This window comes from Sorex fumeus, unplaced genomic scaffold, assembly GCF_029834395.1.
Source record: "Sorex fumeus unplaced genomic scaffold, SorFum_2.1 ptg000045l, whole genome shotgun sequence".
NCBI lineage: Eukaryota > Metazoa > Chordata > Mammalia > Eulipotyphla > Soricidae > Sorex > Sorex fumeus.
This window is the reverse complement of record NW_026606102.1, coordinates 16,760,370-16,773,362: the sequence shown is the minus strand read 5'-3', so window position 1 is coordinate 16,773,362 and position 12,993 is coordinate 16,760,370. Positions and strand designations below refer to the sequence as shown.

Genomic DNA, 12,993 nt, shown 5'->3' with positions numbered 1-12,993 from the left:
TAGAACCTCATGAAATTCTTGCTGAGAGAAGATCTTGAAGTGATGTCTAATCCTAGAACAAACTTATTTCATTCCTTCCCACCCCATACAATGAAGCAAGCAGCAGTTAGCCCCAAAGACTCATGAATGTCAGTCATTTATTAGGACCTGTATTTGTTTATCCTTTTAGTAGATATTGAACACTCTCCAGGCAGTAGGCTCTGTGCTGGAGCCACAGAGGTGAGTGAGATGCAGATACACAGTTCATTTTCCCGAAGAGCTCAGAATAGTGGATGTAGAGAAGGTGAATAAAGGTTCCATGCCGAGAGTACTAAGGTATGAAGAGGGACTTTAGAAGGAGGTAAGATCCGGGGAAGATGTCTAGCAAAGATAGCATTTGAACTGAGCCTCAAGGAGAATAGGATTTGGACCTGAGAAAGTAAGTGGGAGACTTTCACCATGAGCAAAGGCACAGAAGTGGAAAGGTATGTTTTCAGAAACCCAAAGCCCTAATTGTCATTGATGAGGCAAGAGTAAGCCTCATTACCTTGGGCATATCATTATGATATTTTTAATTTGCTTCTTCCTAGCACTCCCTCTTCATGTGCCAAATATACTTCTCCTAGAATCTAGCCTTAAGGACTTTGTTTCTTAAAAGACAGAGGTAGGAGAGTCTTGTTTGGAGTAACGTCCTGCATAGTGAGTTACATGGGGTTCTTGGTCATTCAGTCCCCAGCCCCAAAATCCAGGTACTCTGCCTGGAGACTTCCCAGGACTTTCTAGAGAAGATGGAATACTCAGGTGAGCTGCCTTTCTCTACTGGCTGGAGGATGCCACAAGGCAAATTAGTCACTCACGTCGTTCTATCTGTTGACTCAACATCTATTTTTACAAATGTTGCCCATAAAGGGACCTGGCATCCCTGTCACGAAAAGGAAGATGGGGCCTTGGGTGAGGGAAGCTGCACACCCTCCGTGTCTAGGCCTTCTGCTAGGCCCTTTCCCACACTCAAGGTTCACTTTACTACTGGAGGTTCAGTTCTTACCTCAAAGGTCCTATTTTTAACATAGTTTCTTTTGCATTCATACATTTGTACATTGCATACACACTCACCCCTCACCCCTTTTGACTTCCCAGAATTTGTGAAATGGTTATATAGATGAAATAAAACTGGTTGGAAAATACGGAGGCATATAGGTCCCTTCCTGTCCAATGTTGTCAGATGTGCTCTGAAATAACTGTTTTCATCATCTATTCTGAGCCATAACTGCCCCAGAAATAGCTTTAGCAGGAAAGTGCTTTTGTTAGACTAGCTGTAAATTATATTTCAAATGTCTGATGTTGTTTTCTTAAAAAATAAATAAATAAGTAAATGAAAGTCTAAAATTAATGATTGCTGGGGTTTGCTTTGCTTATGTGTACTGCTACAGATTTGGCTTCTTGCAGATGGAATTTCAGATCTGTTTACACTTCTGTGTTAGCTTTTTTGGGGGGGAAGCAGTTGAGCGAGCTGAGAGGACAAATTTACAAAGTCGAACTTATTATAACGATCAGTGAGGCTTGCTTCTCTCTCCCACTCTCTTCTCCCTTCTATCTCCTGTGCCCTCGTTTTTTTTATTATGCATTTATCTGCTCCATCTCCAAGTTAGAAGGCAACCGGTTCTTGCAGATGTTATGACAAGGTCAAACATTCAGTTTGTTTCACAGACAGATGTTCATTCAGCCCCATTTCACCAGCACTTTGTCATTCACTGAGCAGACCTTGTGGGAATAGATTGAACACAAAAGATGGGATATTTGTAAAAAAAAAAAAATTCTTTCAGAGAACCTGATCACTTTTCTGTTTTCAGGAAGGGGATGGGAAGGGAGAGGGTGGTAAGAAGAGAAGTATGCAGAGCAGAATTTCATGAGAGATTTTTTTTTGGTTTATTCAAAAATTATTATGTGTTGGATACAGTAAATCATCTTATACACCCACATCCTGGAGGTAAATCTTCAGAACTCTGTGCGTGGGTAGTTCTGCATTTAACAGCTGCCATACAGTAACTATTTTGTTCTGCACTTAGAGACCCTTATCTATGCATTTGTTTTAAGTTATTGTCAACTCTCCTTTTGTTCCTCTATTGCTAATTCTCGTGGTTCTCATTATAACTAAAACTCTGATTACTGAGTGATTAAACAGACTCCCTGAGTTAGGAGGATAGACGGGTGTGTCACCTTGGTGGTTGGCTCAGTCTCTCCTTGAGGATGATTGCCTGTAATGGATGCAGCTCCTCTTGCCTTTTCCTAGGTCTCATATGCCCGTCCAAGCTCTGCCTCAATCAGGGATGCTAACCTCTACGTTAGCGGCCTTCCCAAAACCATGACCCAGAAGGAACTGGAGCAGCTTTTCTCACAATATGGCCGTATCATCACCTCGAGAATCCTGGTTGATCAAGTCACAGGTTAAGTGTTTCTTTGTCCTTTTTTCCTTAGTGCTCAGTGTCACCAGCCAGTGCCCTGTGACCCTGAGGAACAGAGTGCTAATGGTTACTAAAGGGAAAGGTTGTGGATCATGTGTTAATAGATTTTTGTCTTCAGAGAAAGATTTCTTTGCAGTCAACCCACTAAGTGTAAAATGGGCCATCTTGGGAGGCAGGAGATCTGCATCATGGGAACTGTTCCAGCAGCAGCAAGACTACTTGGCAAGGTTGTAAAGAGGATTCAGGCATCAGGTTGAGAGTGGGACTGTGTGACCTTCAAAGTCAACTCCAACCCGACCAAATAACATTTCTTTTGCAAGTGAAAAGAACCTATGTGTATAGCTCCAGTGATAGTATTATAGAATTAAACGGTACATTAACTGCCTCATTCGTACATAAGGGGAAAAAGATCAAAAGTGGGGAATCTGACTTCCATCTGGTGAGTTTGTAGCAGAGCAGGGATAGTTGTCAAGTTCTCGCACTACAGCACTTTGTCCAAAATGAAGAAAGGCAATCATGACCTCATTAAGAAATATAAGGCAGCTCCAGTTGCATTTTTAATGAAAAATGCTTTGACCTAGTCCAAATTTATTCCAATTTAAAACACCCCTTAAGAGTAGGTTAACATGTGTTTATCATTTGACTCATGGCAAAAACCCTCACTGCCAGCTCTGCCCCAGACACTGTATAGAGAGATCCCAGGATTCAGGGAGGAAGGATGCACCATCCCCACCCTTACAAGATTCTAGTATGATGAGCTCCCAGCTGCCCAGCATCTTATGAGAAGACGAGGAAGGCACACTATGCCTGCTGGGGATTGCTGGGAAGGCTCCATTGAGGAGGTGATGTTTGAATAAGGTTAGGGGAGGATGCTTCTTACCTAGAAAGATGCTATCCACCTAGCTTCTTACCTAGAAAGTTGCTATTCACCTAGCTAATAGGGAGATAGGACTTATCCTAAGGATGGGAAGCAAGGAGGAATACAGCCTGCTCAAATGATATCTGGCAGTTTGGTGAGTCTGACCTGAGGCTCAATAGACCACCTGAAGTCCAATTGTCAGGGGCATTAGATGCTGTGTGAAGAATCTGGACGTCATCTGCAGTGGGACCTTGAAAGAGCATTTGTGGGTTTTGTATCTTTTTTTAATTTGCTGGAATCACATACAAGGTACAAAGTTGAAAAGGTATAGAAGATATTTTAAAGGGTATGATATGGTCAGTTTGCTTTTCAAATAGATTATTTAGTTGCTAGTTAGAGGACATGGAGGATCATCACTGAACTGTGGGTGATAAATTATAGAAACTCAAAGAGATAGAGGATGGAGTGGGGCTATGGTTAAGGGCGGGAAGAAACAGGTGTGGGAGATGGATACCTGGTTCCATGAGTGGGAATCATCTGCTATAAGCTGTGATGGCAGACAAACCAGGAAAATGTGTTTGGATGCATGAGAGAGATTCCCAGAGTCAGACGCAACCCCGGCCCCACTTATGGGTTGACTCCCCATAGAATGTCCGTGAGGCCCAGCCCATATCTTTCCAGAGACATATACCAGTTTAACCAAACTGGTTTATCCACTCCTCATGAAGCTTCTTTCTCTTACTCCAGGAGTGTCCAGAGGAGTGGGATTCATCCGCTTTGACAAGAGGATTGAGGCTGAAGAAGCCATCAAAGGGCTGAATGGCCAGAAGCCTAGCGGTGCTACGGAACCGATTACTGTGAAGTTTGCCAACAACCCCAGCCAGAAGTCCAGCCAGGCCCTGCTCTCCCAGCTCTACCAGTCCCCCAACCGGCGCTACCCTGGCCCACTTCACCACCAGGCTCAGAGGTTCAGGTAGGCATGCCCATAGGGTTCTGCTGCAAAGTATGGAGCTGGGTTAGGGCCAGGGAACTCCAGAGCCCTAAAGGATGGACCAAGGGTAAGAATCTCCACCTCCAGGAATCACTGTGAAAAATTCCCCCTGAGCCTCAGTTTCCACTCTAACAAAACCAACTGCTTGGACCAGATGTTCTCCCAAACCCCACTTCCAACTACCATGGTGACAGTGTGGTTAAACTCAGATTTTTTGTTTGAAACAAAATTTCTGCACCTAACCAAACAAAGGGGTTGTTTCAGCCAAAGTTAAAGCACAGATAAAATGACTGTATTCAGCAGCTTAAACTTAAGTCTGTCAGTGTCTGCTACCAAAATCAGAGGAAAGAGTACAAGAGGCTGATGCTTACCAGTGGGAATGGTTTGAGCTGTCTTCCTTTCTTCTGTAGCTAACTTTTTGGCTTGATTATTCTTTCTGTGGGTTCAGAGGCCTCCCCAGCAGAGTTTGGGGCAGCCAGGAACTACATCCATGGATTCTTGGGGCAGAGGGGTAGACTGGAGGGGCATGTGGTGCCTAGGATCAAACTCAGAATTCTGCACGTGCCAGGCATATGCCTGACTCCTTTGAGCTAGCACTGGCTACTCCCTTTTGTGTTAACTTGACTCCATCTGTTAAGTCATAAGACTTTGAGGACACAGGGAGGATAGTTTTGTGCAAACCTTGTTAGTGTTTCCTTTTGGTACCAAATCCCAGGAAATTCCTGGTGTAATGGAGACTTCCCATCTCCAAGGACACTTCTGAAATGCAGATTTCTCTCCACGAAGCTAGTCCAGCCTTGAATAGCCTCTGCTGTGAAAAAAAGAAAAGATAGTATCCTTGCCCTACCTATAATAATTCAAATAATTATCTTCTTCCACCCATGTCCCAATTTCCATTTAATGAAAGGGTTTTTCTCCTTTTCAAAAGAAGAAAGGAAGACCTTCTGTCTTGCTACAGTGAGGAGAAAAATCACCCTTTTTAGTGTCCTCCTGTGCCCCTAAATTTGAAATGGTTAATGATTTCAACAAGAGTCCAAGTCATCTAATTTTTATTTTGTGTAAGAGCACATGCAGTATTTATATAAAAAGCCTTTCCAGCAGGCTTCTAATGGCGGAAACTATGGTTACTACTGCCCCGTAGTGTGAATAGCTTGTCCCTAAGTAAAGTACTGAAAATAAGAGAGATTATAACATAATGGCTTTTTCCTGAGAATTTCTTTCAGGTTGTAAATAGTAAAGTAATTTTTTTAATCTTAGTCCCCAGGCCCTCATTTCTCCCAACCACCCAACCCAAATGTGTGTGGTAAGAAGATTTAGCTAATGTAGCTAGGTTATAGGGAAAGATTTATTCTAATATGTGGGGTATGTGTGTGTGTGAGTGTGTGTGTATGCTATTAATCTGTATCTACATACTTTATTCAGAAGTTTAATTTATAGTAAAATGCGATAAACTTTAAACGTCTCATCTTTTTAACCTTTTTTACCTTATACAACATAAGGTAAAATCCTGGGCCAGGAAGATAGTTCAAAGGACTGGAGTTCATGTTTTGCATGCTGGAGTCTGGGTTTGAATTCCAGCACCACATGGTCCCCTTAGCAATGCCAGGAATGATCCCCAAAGTACCACCAAGTTGGTCCAGAAAACAAAAAATAAAATACATATAAATGTTTTGAGAGGTGGGGGAAAATGGGATTAATTCAAACTTTAATATAAAAGATTAATTAGACACTGACTTTAAACTCTAACATTGACCTGAACTTGAATTACTGGTAGTTGGAGGCAGGAAAGGGGGAAACTACTGGTGGATAGACTCCTAGCACTGGGGAAAGTTGTTGAGTTTTTCTTCTTTGAAAATGGAGCATTCTTATTAATAGTTCCATTGAGCGATCTTGCCATCTGTGAGGCATTAACCCAGAGACCCTCCTTCTCTTTGCAGGCTGGACAATTTGCTTAATATGGCCTATGGCGTAAAGAGGTAATTAAAACTCCACAGATTGCCAGATGTCCGTGTTGGCACAGACTGGGGCTAGAATTTTTTTTTTAATTCACTAACTTTACTTTTTTTTAAATTCTTCTTTTTCTTCCACCAGCATGTCAAATTCTTAATTTTAATTTTGGACCTCAGTTGGTTTTGTTTCTTTTAGGGCACACAAAGTGTGTTTGTGTGTTTCACTTTTTTCTTTCATTTGCAGGTGGGCTTCTCCTACGGTTCAGGTGCCACAGCTACCAAGCCCTTGATAATCTGGTCCTGAAAGGCTCCCCTCAGGGGGAAGGCGCCAACTCTTTGCCAACTGATTTTGCAAACTTGCAGAGCAACTGTTTTGCATTATCAATGCCAAGATTCAGTTAAGAGGGCAGATTCCAGCAAATCAAAATTAGAACATTTTACTAATCGTGGTTGACAGTCTTATGATGGTCAGTGGAAAAATTTGATTTTGTACTACCAGCCCTGGCTAAAGCATGAATTAAATGCGTGGATGACCTGACTCCTGCCTGCACCTTAGTGCATTTCAGGGCACGGCCTGAGAATGAAGGGTATCTGTGTGCACCTCAACCAGGGGTTTCTTTTGTTACAGGTTTTAACGGTTAATATAAATCCTCCCTGAGTTGTATTTGTATGTATGTTTTTAACTTGCTGTTTCTTTCAATTGGAGCCCTTTTGTGGGGTTGGGGATGCAAGTAGGGTCAAGGCTTTTTTTTTGGGGGGGGGGTCTCTGAATGCAGTTTCAAAAGTAATTCCAGACCCATTCTGAAAGCTGAATCTCAGCAAGTTAAGTGCCTAGTGTCAATGTGTCCACAGATTCCCATATGTGCTTTTGATAAGCTCCACTGAGCTCCTAGGGACATGGCATCTTCATCATCCTGCTCAGTAGAGCTGCACACTTTAATTCCCCTTCCTACAGTCAAGGGAAAGAGACGTGGTCTTAAATCATGCACGTCCTACTCCCAGTTCGAGGCAGTTCTTTCACCACTTTGCCATGCCTGGTAAGTACTCCAGCTCTGGAAACTGGCACACAGTGGAGGAAGTAATTGGACTATGGACTTCACTCTTCGAGCTCCAGACTCTGGAAGCTCCCCCCACCCCTGTCCCCCAGTGGAGATAACTGTGAACTACCTCCACCTCTCTAACATACTGATTACCTGTTTCCAATTACTTTTAATCGTCTTTCCCAGCTGTCTCATCCCTTTGCTCCTCTCTGGCTTTGGTGAGGTTCAGTTGAATAAATCTTTATACATGTGAGGTCAGAGAGACAGCTGCAACACGTGGCTGTGACTTCCTCTCGTTTCCATTACAAGTTGACACAAGCAGCAACTCCTTTCCTGGTAAAACTAGATCCGGACCCAGTAACAACGCGCCCTAGGTAGCCTTTACTAGTAAGAGTTGACACTTCTTTGCTGGCCCTGAATATGGTTCTCTGCCTATAAACAAACCGAAGGGGGTTAAATTATGAAGGTAAATGAGGTTGAGAAGACAGACGTCCGAGATAATGCAAATAACAGTTAGACAGGGATTTGCCCTTCTAGGAACCCATGCCATGTTGGTTGGGGCTTTATTTTGGTTTTGTTGTTGACTTAACTCAGCAATACCAAAAGTAATATCTCTGAGTTATATTTCACCTATTTATTTGATTATCTCCTTAGCTAAAAAACTATTCTTTTATCGGACTTGCACATTTCCAGGAATAGTACATATTTTTAAGACAGTCCTAGATCATATGTACTCCAGTTTTTGCTACCTCTCTCCTTAGCCTTACCTTCAGGAAATAAATAAATAAATAATTTAAAAAGTGAAAAATGTTAAATATATATGCTCCTATATATGTTCAGTATGAAACAAACTGTTAATAAATACTGTTCTGCTCTAAGTGCTGGTAACCCAGTTTTATTATCTGGTACAGTCATCATGAATTGAACTTGAATATATTTTACTAGATAGTGCATAGAATCTGAAGGATTGTTTTGCTTTTCAAGATTACATGGAAACTGAGGCTTTAGAAAACTAATACAAAGGTAGTTGTATTTAAGCAAATAACAGTTTTCTGCTTTTCTAATTGCGAATAATTTTAAAATATATAAATGCACAAACCACTTGAAATCTCATTCCGGTGACACTTAGAAATGAATTCCAGATAACATAATATCAAGGAGTGAAATACTTTTTTTTATTGAATCGCTGTGAATTCCAAAGTTACAAAGATATTTATAATTGAGTTTCATGCATACAATGTTCCAACACTGGTCTCTTTACCAGTGTCTCCTACTCTTCACCAGTGTCCCCATTTCCTTTCTGGCCCCCAGCCTGCCTCTGTAGGTGGCACTTTTCTTCTCTATCACTAACCTATTATTATTGTATGTGATTTTTGGAACTCTTGAACAAATGCTGAACAATATTAGTCACCTCTGATTGATGACAAGAATGTATGTTCAGTCTTACGTATCTGCATCCTCAGTAACTTTGAGATCATGAAGAACATAAGTCAAGTGATTGCAAAGATGGTAGACTTGAACACTCCTAAGGCCATCTCCCAATCTGCCTTAAAAAATAAAATTTCCCAAGTATTGGTATTTACCAATGTTATTCACTTAACAGTCAATAATCATTTAATGAGTGTTTTCTACGTGTCACTATGTTGTGAGATTCCCATATGTGCTCCACTGAATAAATAATGGAAAGAGTGAATAGAGAAATAACATCCCTTCCTTAATGAGCTTGCTGTCTTTTGTGGGAAGAGTATTAGGTTCAAAGTGGGATACCCTATGAACACAACCGTGCTAGAGCTATATGATAAAGTACTACTCCTAGAGTCCTTTTCGGTTCTTTTTCTTAGCCCTTCTCTTGGCGTATATGTGTTGTGTAGCCAGTTGAGCTAATCTTATCAGAAGAAATGCCAGAGACGTTAGTTTTTGCATTTTGGTTTTTAAACCATGAAGACTCTCCTGCAAACACTCACTCAGCCCTCTGCCCCATGTCTGTGTCTGTGCATCTGTGTGTCATCCATGGTCAGACTGATGTCTGGACCAGTCCCCCCTTCTGCTTGTCCCCCTAGGTTCTCCCCAATCACCATTGATGGCATGACAAGCCTTGTCGGAATGAACATCCCTGGTCACACAGGAACAGGCTGGTGCATCTTTGTCTACAATCTGTCCCCTGATTCTGACGAGAGTGTCCTCTGGCAGCTCTTCGGCCCCTTCGGTGCAGTGAACAACGTCAAGGTCATCCGTGACTTCAACACCAACAAGTGCAAGGGATTTGGTTTTGTCACCATGACCAACTATGATGAGGCAGCCATGGCCATCGCCAGCCTCAACGGGTACCGCCTGGGAGACCGAGTGTTGCAAGTTTCCTTTAAAACCAACAAAGCCCACAAGTCCTGAATTTTCCATTCTTACTTATTAAAATATATATATATAAATATATATGAACAAAACACACACATACACACACAAACACACACACACACAAAAGAGAGAGAAACAAACTTTTCAAGGCTTATATTCAACCATGGACTTTATAAGCCAGTGTTGCCTAAGTATTAAAACATTGGATTATCCTGACGTGTACCAGGAAAGGATTTTATAATGCTTAGAAAAAAAGAAAAAAATACAAAAAAAAATATACCTTTGATGCATTGAATGTTCTTTCATAGCTGTCGTTGTTGAATATAATATACATAGATAGCAATGTGCAGGGATTTTTACCCAGCCAGCTAACTTTACTACCTTCCTTGAAGGTGGGTCTTTTTAAGATGACCATTCGCTCATTTGAAGAAGAAAAACAAAAAACAAAAAAAAATTAAAAAAATAAAACAATTTTTACAACGTAATGGGATTCAAAGAAAGAAAAAAAGATTTTTCTTTTTTGTCAAAATGTTGATCCAATCAGATTGGTAAAAAACAAAAAAATGAAAAAAAAATACAAAAACCCACACAAATTAAAGAGGAATAATAAAAATTGCAAAAATGAAAAAAAACTTTTGCAAATTTTTTTATTTTTCCTTTTTTCTTTTATATCATGTGACTAAAAAGTCTTCTGTTAGGGGATGGGGGCCAGGGGGATACCTGATGACATTAACAATTTAATAACATTAACATTGTTGCCAAAGAGGTGGTCTCTTTGCTGAAAATGGGTTTCAAGAAAAATCTATTTTTATAAAATATAAAGAATTTTTACAAGAGAATCTGGATTTGAGAAAAAAATATTTTGACTGGCTAATTTAGGGGAAATTGACAACTTTGTCGCGTTCATACTGCACTGGTAACTTTTTAGAGATCAAGATGTGTGTTTTAAACTGGATTCGTAGACTGTTTTTTGAAGGATGGGCTATAAACAGATGATCTTCATATCTTTTCATAGCATGTAATAATAATAAAAAACCAATTATTAATTACTAGGGGAAAGGAGTGTTCGTTCTACCCAGGGTACCACAGTTCCCCACAGTCAAAACCCAAAAGCAAGGAGATGAGTTGAAAGACAGTTTTTCTTTAAGTCATCAGTATGGGATGTCAGCAGAACAAAAATTAAAAAGATTAATTTTCCTTTTGATCTAAAACTTTCTTAGTTTGAGCAGTAGGTGCTATGAAATTATTTACATATCTTAGTATCATAGTTAAATGTAATGTGTTTAGGAGAGGAAAACAAAAGATACATTTGCTTTAAATTCATTAAGGAATTTTCAAAATCACTTTGTAGCCCATGCTGATAGAATTGGGCTCTGTTGGTACATTTGAAACACTGTTTATGTTGCTTGAAACACTTATTTATTTAATTGCAGATGTGATGATGCCTATGGCCGAGATCAAATATAGCTAGATTGGCTAGACTACTTATTTGTTTACTTAAACTATGGGAAGAAGCATATTATTGTGTCATTATGTTGTGTGTGTATGTGTATATACAATATAAATATATATATATAAAGTTATTTTTTCTTTGGGTTAATTTATTATAAGTTGTAACTCTTGGCTAGTTTTGTTTGTATATGTCTTAAAATGTTTTCTTATGATATTTAAGTGACAGTTAAAGAGGTATCAAGGTAACTTGTGTAGAACTATTGTTTGATATATTGTCATGTTTGTTGTGAATATTTTTTCTTACTGCACAGTAGAAAAATAAAACAACTGGGTCATATTTTAATGTAATTCAGATTGGGGAAAAATACAGAGCTAAGGGAACAAAATGACTGAGGGAGCATTCTCCCACGTCCAGTGCACTGATCATTTTAGTATGTTTGTGCTTTGTATGGTTATATATTTAAAACAAAAAAACAAAAAAATACAAGGGTTCACGCTCTTCCCTGGGTAATAGAAACAGTTACTCGCTATGCATAATCTAGTTGATAGTTAAATTTGCTATTGCTTTTCTTGTCTTGTTACATAAAATCTTTTCAATACAAGTTTAGTCTTAATGGTAATAAAACGTTATGGTTATTTATAACTTGTGCTTATTTTGTGCATTTTTTCCCATGCTGAACCCACTAAGTGCATGTAGACAGAATTGTTGTTTTCACACTGAAGAAACAAACTCTGTAGTAGTAGTCGTAGTGGTAGACAGCGAAAACCAAGGCTGCATCATAGACTCCTCCTTTAAATTTTTTTTCTGTTTTTTTTTCCTCTTTTCAGTTTTGAAAGAAAAAAACAAAAACAAAACCAGATTTCAGTTCAGAGAACACTCGTTCAACATTCAGGGAAACCTTTTTACATCACCTGCTATGAATGAACGTAGTTTGCTGGCAAAGTTTTGATGCATTTGCTAAGCATTAGTGGGAAAGGCATGCCAAAATTTCTTCTCTATAATGTGTTCACTCTTGGGGGAAAAAAAAAGGAAAAAAAATCTTAGGACCAGGCAGTTGTATACTTTAGTTTTAATGAATGACTTCATGTTAATCTTGCTAGTTTAGATGATTTCTGAGGGAAAGTATTGTAAATGTTTTTTTTTCATACTCTGTTGTGTTTGAATTATTTGTACTTTATCTGTCCAGACAATAAATGAAAGTGTGTAGAATGGATTTGAGCTTCCCCGATTTTTGAATGTGTTCATTCAAACTTATTTTCCTGTAGCATCTTCAAATTTCCCCCGCTATTTTTATCATTAAACCAACAAATGAAAAAGAGTAAAATTCTGTTTTGCAAGTTAGCCCTTTCCCTCAAAGTCAATTCAGTCCTCAAAAGTCATTGCCCTAGTTCCATGCTCCTAAAAGTGCAGCCTTCACCCAGCAGTCTCAGCGTCATCTGGGAGCTTGTTAAAATGCAGACTCTCCTGAACACAAATCTATATTTAACTCACATCCAGGTGAGTCACTGGCTCTGGAACATGTGAGGTACACTGCCCTGGTTGGTCACAGACCGGCACATTTTGCATTTTGTTTGGCATCCCACTACATTTGTGTCTGTTACTCACTTATAAGCAGATCTTATCTGAGACGTTCAGAGGGAAGGAAGTCACCATTTGCAGAGCATCTAAGATGTGTCAGGCAGGCTGTGTTGTGTCCTCTGTATTCTCTCACTTTGTCCTCCGGCAATCTGGGAGGAGGAGATAGTACTATCCTCATTTCACAGATGACATGACTGAGGCTCAGTGACATTTAGTCACTTGAAGCCGCTAGCGAGATTTCACTAGGGATTTGAATCTGCTTTGGATTCTGCTGCACAGCACTCAGGATTGAGATTATAGAATCTAAGCACTATTAAGGAAACAGACTAT

At 39.8% G+C, this 12,993-nt stretch overlaps 1 protein-coding gene across 9 annotated transcripts in view; it reads left to right on the top strand.

The window, feature by feature from the left end:
• ELAVL4 (ELAV like RNA binding protein 4) overlaps nucleotides 1-12,298 on the top strand; it is a 104,052-nt gene extending 91,754 nt beyond the window's left edge. For 6 of the 9 annotated variants that reach the window (XM_056122439.1, XM_056122436.1, XM_056122442.1 and 3 more), the window contains 4 exons: nucleotides 2,270-2,423; nucleotides 4,048-4,273; nucleotides 6,229-6,267; nucleotides 9,299-12,298. In XM_056122439.1, coding sequence (XP_055978414.1) covers nucleotides 2,270-2,423; nucleotides 4,048-4,273; nucleotides 6,229-6,267; nucleotides 9,299-9,668 — 789 coding nt within the window. In that variant the 3' untranslated portion in view covers nucleotides 9,669-12,298. The remainder of the gene's footprint in view (nucleotides 1-2,269; nucleotides 2,424-4,047; nucleotides 4,274-6,228; nucleotides 6,268-9,298) is intronic. The other 3 variants (XM_056122438.1, XM_056122440.1, XM_056122437.1) reach the window with 3 other exon arrangements.
• The last annotated feature ends 695 nt before the right edge of the window (nucleotides 12,299-12,993 follow it).